This window comes from Oreochromis aureus, linkage group 18 (genome assembly GCF_013358895.1).
Source record: "Oreochromis aureus strain Israel breed Guangdong linkage group 18, ZZ_aureus, whole genome shotgun sequence".
NCBI classification, from domain to species: domain Eukaryota; kingdom Metazoa; phylum Chordata; class Actinopteri; order Cichliformes; family Cichlidae; genus Oreochromis; species Oreochromis aureus.
In genome coordinates this window covers 26,599,772-26,616,738 of record NC_052959.1, presented here as the reverse complement: position 1 = coordinate 26,616,738, position 16,967 = coordinate 26,599,772, and the positions used below count along the sequence as shown (strand labels likewise).

Here is a 16,967-nt window from a genome sequence, read left to right as displayed (position 1 = left end):
TCAGATACCTTAGCTGTAGCTTTCAATTGTTCTATTGTTCAGTATTGTCCCATATTGTTAAAGCATAATTTTAATTCATGTACATTCTTTGAAGTTTTAGATAAATGAATCCTATTTGATGCACAACACCAAGCAGTAAAACAGGGTTCAGAAATGTAACAAGAAAGTGTCTTGTGCTTGCTTTTGTGCAATATGTCGGGTCAGTCATGTCAGCTGGACCAAGGATCTGACAGATTGGACATTTTGTCTCTCAGAATGACTGTAAGTCTGACAGATAAGCAATTTAATGACCACCCGCTATAGCACGCAAAACTTTATATGTAAAAGTAAATAAGTTCTCAATGGGATTATATCACCAACAGTGATGAGAGGGTCCTTGTGTCTCTGCACAGGTCTCGCCTGGACAAAAAGGATGAGTACACGCAAAAGAATTCATATATTTTATACAAACTGAAAGATATAAATAATATATGCACACACACATATATTTCACTTTGTTAGAGAATCGACAATGAAAGAGTTTTTCTTTCTAATCAGGTTGGTATAGTTTTTGTTAAGTTAGGAGATCTGAATTGCACAGCAGTGAAGCATGAGACAATTAAAAGTTATACTTTAGCAAACTGACCTGCCGACTCCTCCATGGCTAGTGCTAGCAACAGATGTGTGCCAGGGCTTTTTAGTAGCTGTTGCTAGTACCACTGTTTACTGGTGCAGCAGCTCCGACAGCTAACATGTTGATTAATTTGACACGTTTTGCTGCATCTATTTCTAGTTTTGTTTTTTCTCTTAGCTTTTCGGCTCTTTTACATTAAACTCTGCTGTAAAAGTGAACAGGCACAGGGAGAGTAGTGGAGGGGCTGTTTGCATTAAGATCTGATGCGGCAATCCAGGGTCAGTAATGAAGCTGCTGTCTGTGCTTTTAGGGCCGGTGCACAGCAGACCTTTAAGCTTATCCATAGCCTGTATAATTGTATCGACATAGAAAAAAATATATATATATATATATATATATATATATATATATATATATATATATATATATATATATATATATATATATATATATCATCATCATGATGATAATGATAATAATATGATGATTATAATACATAACAGCAGGGTGCAAGATGCTAGCAGGCAAGGCATACATGGAACGCCATAACCAAGTGGCGGCATAGTGTACAGGAACATCTGTGCCGAGTATAACCTGGAAGTCCCAAGGTCAAAATGGGAGATGCCCCAAGGGTGATGGAGAATGACCGAGCTAAGATCCTGTGGGACTTCCAGATGCAGACGGACAAAATGGTGGTGGCTAACCAACCGGACATAGTGGTGGTAGACAAACAGAAGAAGGCGGCCGTAGTGATCGATGTAGCAGTTCGAATGACAGCAATATCAGGAAGAAGGAACACGAGAAGCTGGAGAAATACCAAGGGCTCAGAGAAGAGCTCGAGAGGATGTGGAGGGTGAAGGTAACGGTGGTCCCCGTGGTAATCGGAGCACTAGGTGCGGTGACTCCCAAGCTAGGCGAGTGGCTCCAGCAGATCCCGGGAACAACATCGGAGATCTCTGTCCAGAAGAGCGCAGTCCTGGGAACAGCTAAGATACTGCAAGAGGGACCCTCAAGCTCCCAGGCCTCTGGTAGAGGACCCGAGCTTGAAGGATAAACCGCCCGCAGGGCGTGCTGGGTGTTATATATATATATATATATATATATATATATATATATATATATATATATATATATATATATATATATATATATATATATATATATATATATATATATATATATATATATATATATGTATACATATATATATATATATATAGATAGATAGATAGATAGATTGATAGATAGATATTGACCTATCAGCTTAGCAAATGCCTGGTATGCTAGATGGTCTAGATTGAATAATGTAAGTGTGAATGACAGCAACTTAAGATTGATCAAATGATCATGATAGTCGCATGAGTGAAATTCACCATAGTGCCACATTTTTATTGCTCTGCAAGAAATAATGACATCATGAACCTATATAAATAGGAAGTGCTGGGCCGACCCCTCCCATACACCTGTTCTGGGTAGGATCTGAACAAGGGGACGAACAATAGTGAGTATAACTAAAGAAACAATAACAATCGTAATTTACCAGAAATTTACCTTCTAAGAGAAAAGAAAAATCAAATTACCTGATGGTTCAGTAGAATTGGATTTTAAAACATATGCATAGATGTAAACTAACCATTACGACCAACAGTAAAATAACATGACAGAAATTATGAATATGTTTAAGAGACAAGAGGTAAATAAATACAATCCTGACATATGTGTTTCTTTAATCTCACCAGCAGATGGCAGTGGGTGGCTTTGGAGGTAGGCTGCATTGCCAAGGAGAATTTACAAATAACAATACTGTTTTTGTGCTATTCTAGCACTGGTTGCTAAAGGAAAATATGTTCCCTTACTTATAATTGAACAGGGCAAAAGCTGCTTTCAAGCTACTCTTGGGTTGAAGGTAAAGCTGAAAACAAAAATAAAAAAGTAAAAATTTAACATTAAAAAGAACATTTGTTAGGTCTTTAAAATGTGTGTCTGTAACAGTGAATATGTCTGTCTGAATACTAATTATTTCTACACTGTGAAAACGTTTAGAAGTTATTGCAGGTTGCTATCAGTCCAAACTTTGAGGACATAAGTTATGAGTGTGACTAAACTTCTCACACTAAAGAATTAAAAACTAAAAAAAGTATGGAAAAAAACCACATCAGATCATTCTGGGGGGAAATCATTCTGGATAGATAGACTGATGATGACTGTGTAATGTGTTAGGTCATCATTTGATGGAAATAAGTGAAAAAATATGCCGGGGAAAGCTACACTATTTGGCTAACATTTTATTGTGGCAACTCAAATGGCTCCCACATGCTCATATGCATGCCTGACAGCATTGGTGATAGTGTTACTGTGACAAGGGTTAGAAAAACAATCAAAAAACATGAGGGATAAAATGTCAGTGGCCTCCACCTGTAAAACTATTGCTGTTTTGTTAGTTCTATCATTTCTGCCTCTCTAGTGCACCTGCAGTTAATTTAATTAACACTAAAGCAATCATTAACATGATTTTTGAAATTTTACAAACAGGACTGAAAAAAATCAATAAATGCTGGTTGATGCTTGTTGATCCTGATAAAGCTCTTTTCTGAGATTTTATGTAGGAAGCAAATGCAAAAGAAGTATTTTCCTGAGAGCAGGTTCGAGATGTTTCTTCAGTGTGAGGGGGTCAACTAATAACTACAAAGTTCTAAAGAAAAAGAAAAAAAGAAGGAATTCAGCTAGTGAACACGTCCATCTTAAACTAATTTAAAATCATCAAAAACAAACCTATCAATCTCTGATATCTCAGAAGTTATTACTTCTGCTTTGATCACTGTCCTCTTTGTATTATTTTGAATGTTTATGAAATAGTAGAAATATAAACAAATAGTTCCACCATAATTTAACAAGTGTTAAGTTCATTTAACATTTAAAGTAACCTAAGAATGGGGAAAGGTTACAGAAATATATACCTCAAATGAGAATTGGTTATCTTTCCAAATGCAGCAAGCTGATAAGGTTTGTGTGAATTAAAAAGTAACCAAATATATAAAGCACATGGTAAAATATTTAATATAATATGCTGCCAATTTTTGTAGTGTCCTAAAAATAACATCTCATTGAAATTCAGATACAAAACTGTTTTGTCAATAAAGTGTTTTAGTAGCTACTGACAGAATTGAAGCAGTGAAACAAGACATTGACGGGAAGTTCATAAATAACACAGCTGTGAGACGGGCCCGGCTCTGTGGCTCTGTGGAAACACTTCATGGCTTCACTTCTTGATTATAGAAAGCTTGAGACAACATCATTTTTCTTTTTGATTAAATGATGAATGATAAACTGAACATCAAGGCAAAACTCGCAAACATGGAAAGAGCAAACCTTTTATTGTATCCAATCCAATCCAGTTTTATTTATAAAGCACTTTAAAATACCCAGCACAGGAACAAAGTGCTGTACAGAAAATACATTAAAACAATAGAATAAAAGAAAACAGCAAAGATAAATAAATAAAACACATAATAAATAAAATTAAAACAGCCCTATATTAAAATAAAAAACAAGATAAGATAAGATCTTTTATTGTATCTTATTCTATGACTGGAAACACGTATATACTAAAACTGTGTTATTAGGTACTATCTGTATATTGAACTACAATCATTATATCATAAAGAGTCTTTTAAGAAAGAATAATTTTGCTTTTGTTGAAAGACAGTCATATTTTTTGACATTATTTTGTGAGAAAATTATGGAAAAAACACATCTATTTGAGTGTGTTACGAGGTTCGGGGGTGCCAACTGAAGTATGGCAAAAGCAAGCTTGTCTGCTGTTCTGCTAATTTTATTTCTCTTTCTTGTTCTTGATCTGTGAAAAGATGCCACTTCCTTTTTCTTGTATTACATTTCTGTTTTTTCGTGCAAGTATTTTTGCTTAACATGTAAAATGTAAAATCCTAAAGAAGTCACTGCAAATGAAGCTATTTAAAAGTGAATGCAATCTTACCTCAACGGTGAGGACTAAATTTCAATATTATATGTTAAAAAGCAGGTAGTCTGAAACAATTTCAACCATCATGTTTATATCTTTTTAATTTCTATAGTTCATGGGGAAAGTTAAAATGCTGAGCAATAACAATAAGACATTTTCATTCTATTGAATTCTAAATGTTTTACTAATAATTAACTAAGAATAAATTCTTAATGTCTGCATCATATGTTTGGCCCTTCAGATAAAATGGGGACCTGTTCCTGTTAACTGTGACAAAGGAAACTTTTGTGGCTAAACCTGTGAGTGGATCTGGGAGATGTTTTTGTTTGTTTTTGGTTTTTTACTCATTACAAGATGTGCTTGATATCCTTGATTGTGATTTTCAACAAACAATGTCTCAGATGTTGAAGCTTTAATTAATGCATTGTTTGTGCGTTAAAATGTTAATTAATGCACTTATTTAAATTAAAATGTTAATTCATGTTCATTCTTTAATGGAGTTTCAGGTAAATGAATGCACAAAATCAAGCAATAAAACAGGGTTTGTGCTTACTTTTGCCCTATAAGACTGCAGCCAGTAGCTGTGAAAAAAGAAAAAAAGTGAGACAGTTGTAACACTGTCATCCTTTCATTCGTTCAGTTCCACATTTTTTACTCAATGACAGTAAGGTATTCTGAATACTTTGGATTACCTATTATATTATCGTGCTTTTTTAAAACTACATGAATGTACTATTGCTGTGTGATTTATTACTTTTACTGAAGGTTACTCACCATACCAATACCAACTGAATATTTAGTGAGAGGTATTACTGGTTTTATCCTTTCCCAATGTGCTATAAATACAAAGTCTGGTTTTGCTTTGTGTTTCAGGTTCTGAGAGTTTCTCTGACGGTGTCTCCTTCTGTATGGTGAAGACAGTCGTGTTCTCTGTTGGTCTGATCATCATGGTCTTTGCTGTCATCAGTGTTCACCTCACAGAGAAATTTCAGATGCAAAACTAAATTAAAAAAAAGGACGCACATCTACCCATAAAACTGTTCATGTACCTTTACGTGAACCCCACAGGGCATGTATGATTAGCTGTCAATGAAGTCTGCCAAATGCTTAGTTTTTAAATAGAAGTGCTTTTTGCTGATGTTAAAATGGTTTTTAGGATGTAATCTTGGAAAAAAGTGATTGGGAGGCTAAGCAGGTTTTTGACTTTTGAATGTTTGGTATATATCACTCTTGATTCTAGACATTTGGTGTGCAGCACCTTAATTTAGTTGTATTTGTACAATGGCAATAAAGCGTTTTTCTATTCTATTCTATTCTAGTCTACTCTGGTCTAGTCTATGTGTTTCTTTGATATCACCAGCAGAGGGCAGTGGATGACCTGTGTTTTTGTGTTATTTTAATGTTTGTTGATCTTGTGGGACCAGCACCCCAATACAGGAAGGCTGGATCGGACCTGTCTTTAAAAAATCTTAATCTCTGATCCTACGGGTCTTACTCAGTAAGCAATGCAAAGATGAACTAGAAAAAGTTGCATTTCCTGCGAAAATGCAGTGTGAATGCCGTATAGTGGAATCTGAAAACAGCAGAAGAAGGAGAACCTGCTGAAAAAACACTGTGTAGAAGCTGAAGTCTTTGCTGAAAATGGCTGTATTTGAAAGGGTACACTAAGCAGTGTCAATAAAGCAGAGTATATGCAAGCAGGGAAGATGTGCAGCAAATGTCACATGTAGGATCAAACCTTTGCCACTTGAGCTCACGCCGGCTGCTTATCCCACTAAGCCAAACCAGTTCTGGTCTCAAACAAAGATATGATGAGAGAAAAAATGTTCATTGTGCAGAAGAAGTTAAATGGTGCTAAAAAGAGGTGAAGAAGCTGAATGTTCAGCAAAAAGGAGATGAAGAACCTGAAAATTGTGCTGAAAAAAGGTGAAAAAGCTGAAAATTGTGCTGAAAAGTGCAGAAGAGGCTAAAATTTGCGCTAAAAAGGGCTGAAGAAACTGACATTTGTGCTTAAAAGAGGTGAAAAAGCTGAAAACTGCTAAAAGAGAAGAAGAAACTGAAATTTGTGCTGAAAAGAGTTGAAAATCTAAACTTTCGGCTGAAAAGAGGTCAAGAAACTCAAAATTCTGCTGAAAAGAGCTGAAGAAACTGAAAAGAGGTAAAGAAGCTGAAATTTGTGCTGAAATTAGCTGACGAATCTGGAATTTGTGCTGAAAAGAGGTGAAAACACTGAAAATTCTGCTGAAAAGTGGTGAAGAAGCTGACATTAGCGTTGAAAAGAGTTGAAAAGGTTGAACTGTTAACTGAAAAAAATGTTGCCATAATCGGGATTCGAACCCGGCCCTCCTGCTCTGAGAATGGCTGCTCATCTCACTGACCTAAAACATGGCTCAGCCTGGCCAGCAAAACTGGTGATCACACTGATAATGTTGTCCCATTCAGCAAAATTGGGCAAAAAATGGCATAAAAAGCTTAATATCTCAAAAAGTATAAACGTTATGAGCACCAAAAGATATAGCTGGCATTAGCAGAAAGAGCAGAACAGTTTAAAGTTTGAATGGTGGAAATCGGTTGAAAACTGAGGGAGTAGCTAACCAGCAAAGGTTGGAGCAACTAGCATAAGGTAGAAGAAAAAAGTTTAAAGAGAAACAGGATCTCAAGGCATTCACACAAATAGAGCATGATGGGTGAGGGGACTCGCCCAGTTTGAAATAGCTCTCTCTCGGTTTTCTACCCCACCTACTCTGGTAAAAATCGGAGCCTGAGTAGCCTTGCCTTCCTGTCATCTATCGGCCACACTTATTATGGCAGCTCCTCTCTAGATGACAGTCATATGACTGGGTTTAGTTTAGTGGCCTAAACAGTTAGGTTTATAAGATCTAACCTATTAGAGCTATTTACAATTAAATGGATTAATACTCAGATTTCTACCTTTACTGTTTCACAAAGGGAAGGGAATGTCCACATTTTTTGTCCACATTCCACATTTTCAAAAGGGGCAAATCATGAGCAACATTCAAAGAAATCTAAAAAGCTGGACACAGAACTAAAAGAAAGTAATTTGCTATTACTGAAATTGAAGTGAGGATTTAAAAAAAATCCTAAACTGCTTTCTGAGATTTCACTCTAAGTGAAAACTGTGATAATTGTGATATTAATATGGATGGATTTGGGTCATTTCTTCTGCACAAATTTACAAAATGATTAATAATGATTGAAAATATATTTCAGTGATATTCTATTATGTGACTTCTGTTCTTTCCAGGGTCCAGTGCAGTGACTTTTGTGATTGTACAGAAGGGAAAGGACTTCTTGATGTGAAGGAAGATGAAATTCCAAAATATTTGTTTATTTTTAAGTGGACATTTAAGGTTGACAATAGTTTAATAACATTTTCACTTGGTAGAGAACCAACAGTCACTGATGAATACTCTGGAAGGGTTGAGTTTTCTGTGAGAAATCACTGTGAAACTGAAGAATCTTCAAGAGGCAGACAGTGGAGTTTATACTGCACAAATGATAGGGCCTCAAGATACAGTAATATTAACTGAATACAACATCACGGTTCAAGGTAAGTATTGCAACTTGTCAGACATTGATGGAGAGTAACCACTGACGTGTATTTTCCTTTAAACACCTCCTCCCCCCTCAGATCCAGTGTCACTGGTCGACCTGACTGTCAATTCTGTGTCCAGCAGCTCAGACTCGTGTAACCTCACGGTGACCTGCAGCACAAAGCACGCTCACATCAGCAGCATTTTTACATGTGACACCACAACCTGCTATCAGGAAGGAGGAGAGCAATCAGAGGTTACGACCTCAGGTGCTTCTCTCCATGTTTACCTGTCAAATCTATCAGTCATCTGTGACCATAGCAACCAGGTCAGCTGGACCAGAGACATGAAGAACATTGAACATATTTGTGCACTACTGGCCGGTAAGACTGAAAGAGAAAGTGTTGATGATGATCATTTTGAATTTTTACTTAAAATAACACTTCTTTCATTTAAAGAAATTAATTATTGATGTAACCTTCTCACACCAAGAGTGAAATATAACTTCACAGAAAGAGAATTAATATTTTTCTGGATGCTATTTTATTGTTTTTGACCACTAGTTTAAGAGTAAAACAAGCAAAATAAGTTATTTGTATACCTGCTTTGCACATTGTTGGTCTATACAATTTAGACAAACAATCACTACTAGTCAAGTTCTGTTAAAATAATTCATTTTTCTTTACGTCTGATTGACTCAGAGTTTAATCTTATTTTTTTTAAGTTTAAGGTCTTTTGATTATTTTTGTTTGTTTGTTTTACCTTTTCTTTGTGTTGCAGGTTCTGGGAGTCTCTCTGATGGTATATCTGTCTGTTTGGTAAAGACGGTTGTTTTCTCTGTGGGTCTGATCATCATGGTGTTTGCTGTCATCAGTGTCCACATCATAGAGAAATTTGAGAGGCAAAAATAAGTAGTACATCAATTACACCATACATATAGTTCAGCCTTTTATAAAAAAACTAAAAGTTTAATAAAAGTTTTAAAAAAAACTTCTTTTCTAACCACTGGTATCCTGTTTCGTTGTTTGTAATTTGTTGCATATGCTGTATAAAACCCATATAATAATAATGGATTGCATTTATATAGCGCTTTTCGAGACCCTCAAAGCACTTTACAATTCCACTATTCATTCACTCTCACATTCACACACTGGTGGAGGCAAGCTACAGTTGTAGCCACAGCTGCCCTGGGGCAGACTGACAGAAGCGAGGCTGCCATATCGCGCCATCGGCCCCTCTGGCCAACACCAGGAGGCGGTAGGTGAAGTGTCTTGGCCAAGGACACAACGACCGAGACTGTCCGAGCCGGGGCTCGAACCGGCAACCTTCCGATTACAAGACGAATATATATGCTCTGAGTGTTGTTCATTCCCTATGTTACAAAAATATCATAAATATGATTTAGAAATTTTGAAAACAAGACTTTGCAAGTGTTTTATGATAAAGTTTTACAGTTTTACAGACAAGAATTTACTTATATTCACTCATTCCGTGAGAATTTTATACTAAATGAAAAATTAATTAAAGTGCAAACATAGTACATATAAATATGGTCACGTTAACATGGGTCAGTAAAGAAATTCGTCATAAAAGTGCTGAACAATAGTAAGGTACACTTTATTGATCCCTGTGGGGAAATACCTCTCTGCATTTAACCCATTCACTCAGTGAAGCAGTGGGCTGCCATTGGGCGCAGTGTGTAGGGACGGTACCTTGCTCAGGGGTACTTCAAGGTAGCTGTTCAGGGGAATCAAACCCCTGAGCTATCCCTGCCCCCTAACAAGGTATAACAAATAAAGACTATCTATCACTTTGTAAAAAAAAATTGTGTTTTTTAAGTTTTTTTCTTAAATACAAGTTTCTTCTTCTCTCTTGGATCGGCTGGAGTGTGTTTCTGATTTCTTTCCCACAATGCAGGATTAACATCTCTGAACCCTGAACTTTCTTCAATGTGACCAGAAGAGAGCAGTGAGTAACTTGTGATGTGGGCTGCAGGGAGATCGTAGGTTTAGAAATTTTATTTTCAACTGTTAATATATAAACTTTTCTCATTTATGTTTGGTTGGGGGATTTTTGGAATGTTCATAACTACTGTACAGGATAAATCCAGCAAAATCTGAATCCAGAATTTTACATTATCAATGAAAAACCCACAGACATCTGATATTTCATGAAGTTAATTCCTGCAGCCTAAATGCATTCAGATCATTATATTACATCTTCTGCTTTGATCGGCCTGATTGGACTCTGTCTTTAAAAACTCCTGTAATCTCATCGTGACTTGCAGTGCATGAGACTCGCACATTAGCTGACTAACTCTCACACATGACCCCAAAAATCTGCAGGGAGAAATCAATAAAAGTGTTTCTGCAGGCTGATACTGTCAGACTGAGTCACGGCTTCTGTTTTGTCGTCTCTTTCTGCTCAAACGCAGTGTTACTGTAAAACTAGGGTTATCTCAGAGCTAAAACTAGCACAGCTCACAGATAGTTCACTTTTGCACTGTTGGTCTGTGTAGAGGAAGAACGCAGCTGTGAGAAGGGGCTGACTCTGTTCTGCTGTCAGTGGTGTAAAACACTTCCACGTTGTTGCATTTCAGAGAAACCTCGAGACTCTAGAATGATTTTCTTTGTGATTCTTGTGTTGCTGTCCTGCACTGAGGCTGAAGGTAGGAAAAAAATGTCTAAATATTAGCACACATATAGTAGCAGTATATAGCAACTGCTTCTTTAATTCAACAGGGACAGAACTGACAACAATGAAAAATTCAAACGTTTTCTTTTATAATAGAGTTCACTACAAAAAGTATCTTTCATTTTTTGCAGCAGGTAAAAGACTTGGTTAATGTCTCGAACTACATTAGTCAAGAGTTTAATTAGAGCTGTGTCTTTGACAGGCTGAATAAGCTCTGACAAGTTAGTCCATCTAAAAATAGTCACTTCCTCTTTCTTGCAGTGACTCTGTTTCCTGGTTCTGAAAGGAAATAAAACCAACACATCCAAAGCACATCCAAGAAGGTTATGTGCCCATGTAAACCAGTGTGTCCTAACAGGCCAATTTTGTTTTTGGTGAGAGGGGAGTAAGAAAACACTGTGGAAGAAATCTCATTGTGTCTCAGATAATGTTTTTAAAATAGTTCTCTGTCCTGGGTGAAGATGTGCTATTGAATTATTAAAAGAGAAGTAGTGTAAATGAAGAATTTTGAGAATTATTAAGAACTATCCTGTTATATGAGTTATATGTTTGCTATTTAAAGCAAAGGTTATAAGATACATTTATTTGAAAAGTTCAAAACAACATCACAGTTAAAAGCTGATTTCAGGCACAGATGAGGAGCAACTGCAAACAACTTTTCATATTTTGACTTAACAACACTGTGAACTGTGTAAAATCTTACCCTGTTATAAAAGAGGTATTAGAGCTGCTTATTAATTCATTTTAAAGCAACTAATTCCCCATTAATTTCCAATCATAATAAAAAAAAAACACTATGAAAATAATTAAAACAAACAATTTCATTGTTGAATTATGATTACAAGATACTTTGCAAACTATTAGCTATGAGATTAGAGACACTTTTGCCTAAAATGATTCATTTAGACCAGAATGGCTTTATCCAGGGGAGGCAGAGGTTTCACAATATACGGAGGGTCATGAATATCATTTATGAGAAAAAAGAGACCAGAGACAATGCGTTAATCTCAATGGATGCGGAAAAAGCCTTCGACAGGATCGAATGGCCATTCTTATTTGAAGTTTTGAAAAAGTTTGGTATTGGAAATAGATTTTTTAAATGGATTCAATTGATATACTCCAACCCCCAAGCAGAGATTTTAACTAATGGTCTTTTTTCCGCACCATTCAGATTATATCGTGGAACTAGACAAGGGTGCCCCTTGTCGCCTCTCTTGTTCACTTTGGCAATTGAGCCTCTTGCAATGGCAATCCGGAATCATAAAAACATATCAGGAATCAAAGTAGGCAATGTTGACCACCGTATTGCCCTATATGCAGATGATGTGATCCTGTTCTGCACTAATTTAAACAAATCAATACCATCCATATTAAGTCTCATTAACACATTTAGTACATTTTCGGGGTATAAAATAAATTTTGATAAATCCGAAATATTATTTTTGAATAAAAATGAACGACAAAATCCTCCAATCAATACTCCCTTTCTGCTATCTGAACATGGGTTTACTTATCTGGGTGTGAAATTAACTCACTCAATTGAAAATATTCTGGCATCCAATTATAATTCCTTAACGACGTAAGTTACTACACTTCTAAACAGATGGATGAAACTACCTATATCTTTAATTGGTCGTATTAATATACTAAAAATGTCCATTTTGCCAAAATATCTTTACCTTTTTCAATCAATACCTCTCTCTCCACCAAACTCTTTCTTCTTAGATTTGCAAAAACTATTCCGAAACTTTATTTGGAATAACAGAAGACCAAGACTCAGAATCTCATTATTATACCTTCCTTATGAAAGAGGGGGTTTACAACTTCCAAATTTAAAGTGGTACTTCTGGGCTGCTCAAATCAGAGCGGCAATGCTTTATTTTGTTAATGAGCAAATTCCAGTGTGGGTTTCTATGGAGTCTACAGAAATCAAAATTCCCCCTAACTTATATCTTTACTCAGCCGACAGGAAGACACTAAATAAGCAAACTAAGAACCCCTTTTTAAAAAACACTATAATGAGCTCGTTTGAAATACATAACTACTTGGGCGAAATGATACAACTGTCTAGGTTTACCCCGATATTTGGAAATAACAACTTTCTTCCTGGTAGGGCTGATGCAGGTTTCAAATTTTGGTTTGATCAAGGTATAAGAAAAGTGTCTGATATATTTAGGAATAATACGCTTATGTCTTTTGAACAACTTAGAAGTACTTTTTCTATTCCTGTCAAACATTTTTTTTTAAATTTCTTCAAGTAAGAAATTTTATCTTGACCACACAAGGTAACAGCTTAGAAATCCCCACCTACTCCTCTCTAGAGAACACAGTTATAAAGCATCTAAATGGGAGAGGCCAAGTTTCTGCATTGTACAAATTATTTATGGAAAATTCCAAAGAATCAACACAGTCTATTTTAGAGGCTTGGAGGAATGATTTGCAAACGGATATATCTGATGATGAGTGGTATGAATCATGCTCCTTGGCCCAGAGTCAGACAATTAATGTGCAATCTCGACTACTTCAATATAAATGGTTAACAAGACAATATCTTACTCCGTCAAAAATGCATTATTTTAATTCAAACATCCCAGACACCTGTATTAAGTGTGGAGTGGACAGGGGCACTTTATTTCACTGTATATGGGATTGTCCACATGTGAAAATCTTTTGGGAAAAGGTAATAAATCTGTTGAGTCAAATTATTGGTGATGTGATTCCACTTCATCCTAAAATATGTATTTTAAATATATACCCGAATAATTTTGTACCTGCTGCAAACAATAGACCTCTGTTAACGATTGGACTTTTGGAAGCCAAGCGCTGTATTGCTATGTGTTGGAAAAATCAAAAAATATGTGGACTATCTCAATGGCTCAATGGACTGCATGCTCAACTTATGCATTAAGAAATAAACTGGACAAGTTTTGGGCTATATGGTCAAAATTCTACAACTTTCTGGAGAACTGCAACGTATACACTGTGGACTTAACAGCCTGAAACTCTAACTTGATTTGTATATCTGTCCTTCCCTTTTGCTATGGTTTGTTTTGTTTTTGTTTCTATTACTATGTTGTTTCTGTTGTTGTTGTGGTCTTGTTTTTTTTAATTTTACTTTTTTTTTACTTTATTATTATCATTATTATTATTATTTTTTAATGCTCATGGTGCACCATGTAAAACTGGTTAAAACCAATAAATAAATGTTAAAAAAACAAACAAACAACGTGTGAGTAGAAGACTTTACGTCTTACGTCTCTCTTCAGGTCTTTATAGGGTCTGAAAATGTGCTTGTACTTCATGGAATTAACTTACATCAACATCTGTTGTAGTAGTGAAATAGAAACTTAATTTACTACCAAAAACAGTTATTATCAAGATGCAGTAGTGTTTGACAGTGGTGAAGGATAGGAGGAGTTACAGACTAGAAACAGACAGTTTGGGTCTGGAAGGCTGAGATTAAAGTTTTCAAATGTTGTATAACTTCATCTCAGTCTTCTTTTCATTTTTCATGGTTGATTCCTTCATTTATGATTTTTGGTTAAATTTGGTGACAACACTTACAACATCAACACTAATAAAAAAAACAGTTACCCACTATAATAATTTTATCTCACTGAGCACTAAATCAGAGAATCAGGAAGTTGAAAGGTGCGGGTGGACAAAAAAATGACATATATGTTTTTTAAGTGTGTGGGAGGCCAAGAATGCAACTTTCAAAGTAATCTTAACCATGTCCTGACCTTTGGTTAACATATAAACTAGAATGAAAGATTGCTGGAACTCTTTCGCAGCTGTTATTTTAGTAGTAAGACTAGATTGGTGTCATATATTTGGTCATATCTCAAGATATGAGAGGTGGGCTGTCCGAAGTGAGATGGAAGCTGTATCTCATAATAAGTTCAGGTTTTCCACAACAGCTTTATCTGAAATGTGAAACTGATTATTGTTTGGTGGATGCTACAAACGCAAGCAGTTAGCTGTGACTAAACAATAATGAAAATAATCAAACAATAGGGAGGAGCAGCAGGTGGTGTCAGGGGAGGTTGACCAACAAAGATGGTCTCCATCGTCCACTCATGCCTCCCCCTGTGCGAGTAGGTTACCAGGACCTGCCCAAAGTGCTTTGTGAAGTGTGCAGAGCAGCAGAAGGCAGGTGAAAAGCTGTGGTGAAAAAAATATATAATACAAAAACAAAACAAAACCTTCACAACACTGCAACACCATGTGTGTCAGGTCCTTTTTGTGTTGCATTTGTGTTTGATTTAACATAATTGGAGCTGGATGTTCATGACTGATATTTTTTGTTTTTCCTTTTCTTTTAGGTCTCCAACATGTGTTTGTGCTGCATGGAAAGGACTTACACTTGGATACAGAGAAACCTGTTAAACTTGACGAACACACAGATTTGTTCTGGAGATTTAATTCCAGTAACAATATAGCTAAATGTGTTTTTAATAATGATCCAGTCGTGTATAAGAAATATGCAGGAAGGGCTGAGGTGTTTGGACCAAATTACTCTTTGAAATTAAAGAAAGTACAACACAGTGACAGTGGAGATTATACTGCAGTTGTGGTCAGTGAACTAGAGCAAAGGGTAGCTGAATGCAAGGTCATAGTTCAAGGTAGGTTTCGTTTTTCATTATTATTTTGAAATGTTCACACATCATAGACCTGTTTTTAATACTTACACACGTGTTGTTCCCCAGATTCAGTGACTCCTGCCCAACTGACAGTGGAGTCTGTGTCCAACAGCTCAGATTCCTGTAACCTGACTGTGACCTGCAGCACAGTGGACTTTAACATCAGCAGTAGTTTTAGATGTGATGGTAAAATCTGCTCTCATGCAGGAGAAAAGGATTTGAAGGCCACAAAAAAATGTTCCTCTTTAAGTGTTTACCTGCAGCAAGACACCATTTTCTGTAATCACAGCAACAAAGTGAGCTGGAATCAGACCATGAAGGTGCTCAAATCTTACTGTGAAACAGAGACAGGTGAGAATTAAGGTCATAATAATGAATGAAAAGCTGAAATAACCACATTTTCAAAGGACTTGCTGTGTGATGTTTGCATGTTGTCCCCATGTCTGACTACATATCTTTGGATTGTGGGAGAAAGCATCCACAATCCAGTCCAAATACTTGAATGTAGGAAGGGACTTCAATACTTGAATTGTGAATCAGGTGTTCTGCATTCAATAAGATGCCACACAAATTATTTGTGCCACTCCAAAAAAAAAAAAAAAAAGTGATTTCTGTCCACTAGAACATCACAGCCTGATGCCTGCAGGTCTGACAGCAGCAGGTGTATCACTCCTCCTGTTTTCTACTATTACAGACTGTAAAACATATATAATGACAATTACATTTTGAATCAAATGGTATCCACATCCAGTGAGAAGTATTACTGGTTTTATCCTTTCCCAATGTGCTGTAAAGTCAAAGTCTGCTTTTGCTTTGTGTTTCAGGTTCTGAGAGTTTCTCTGACGGTGTCTCCTTCTGTATGGTGAAGACAGTCGTGTTCTCTGTTGGTCTGATCATCATGGTGTCTGCTGTCATCAGTGTTCACCTCATCGAGAAACTTCAGAAGCAAAACTAAAGAAAGAAAAAAGGACGCACATCTATGCATAAAACTATTCATGTACCTTTACAAGAGCTTCACAGGGCGTGTATGATTAGCTGTCAATGAAGTCCACCAAATGCTTAATGTATAAATAGAACTTGCTGATGTGTTTTTTAGGATTTCATCTTAGGAAAAAGTGTCTGGGAGGCTAAGCAGGTTTTTGACTTTTGAATGTTTGGTATATCAGTCTTGATTGTAGACATTTCTTCTGTTTGCTATTTATTCCTGCGGTCTAATATTTTTATTTTATTCCGGCACAGTTGGTGTGCAGCCCCTTAATTTAGTTGTATGTGTACAATGGCAATAAAGCGCTATTCTATTCTATTCTATTCTATTCTACATGTGTTTTTGATATCACCAGCAGAGGGCAGTGGATGACCTGTGTTTTTGTGTTATTTTAATGTTTGTTGATCTTGTGGGACCAGCACCCCAATACAGGAAGACCGGATCGGCCCTGTGTTTAAAAAATCTTAATCTCTGATCCTACGGGTCTTACCCAGTAAGC

The 16,967-nt window shown here is 36.2% G+C and overlaps 1 protein-coding gene across 1 annotated transcript; it reads left to right on the top strand.

Annotated features, from left to right (window-relative positions):
* Window positions 1-10,646: 10,646 nt before the first annotated feature.
* On the top strand, window positions 10,647-16,768 carry LOC120434480. The gene is made up of 4 exons (XM_039602633.1): window positions 10,647-10,814; window positions 15,166-15,465; window positions 15,550-15,834; window positions 16,308-16,768. Exons 1-4 carry the CDS (start codon window positions 10,766-10,768, stop codon window positions 16,436-16,438), a joined length of 765 nt encoding a protein of 254 aa, XP_039458567.1. The 5' UTR covers window positions 10,647-10,765; the 3' UTR covers window positions 16,439-16,768.
* Window positions 16,769-16,967: the final 199 nt, after the last annotated feature.

What these genes read in the sequence shown, in the direction of transcription:
- LOC120434480 (XM_039602633.1), top strand. Translation starts at nt 10,766, where the DNA reads ATGATTTTCTTTGTGATTCTTGTGTTGCTGTCCTGCACTGAGGCTGAA. An exon ending in ATGCAAGGTCATAGTTCAAG is followed by an intron (nt 15,466 to 15,549) that starts GTAGGTTTCGTT and finishes GTTGTTCCCCAG; the next exon opens with ATTCAGTGACTCCTGCCCAA. An exon ending in TTACTGTGAAACAGAGACAG is followed by an intron (nt 15,835 to 16,307) that starts GTGAGAATTAAG and finishes TTTGTGTTTCAG; the next exon opens with GTTCTGAGAGTTTCTCTGAC.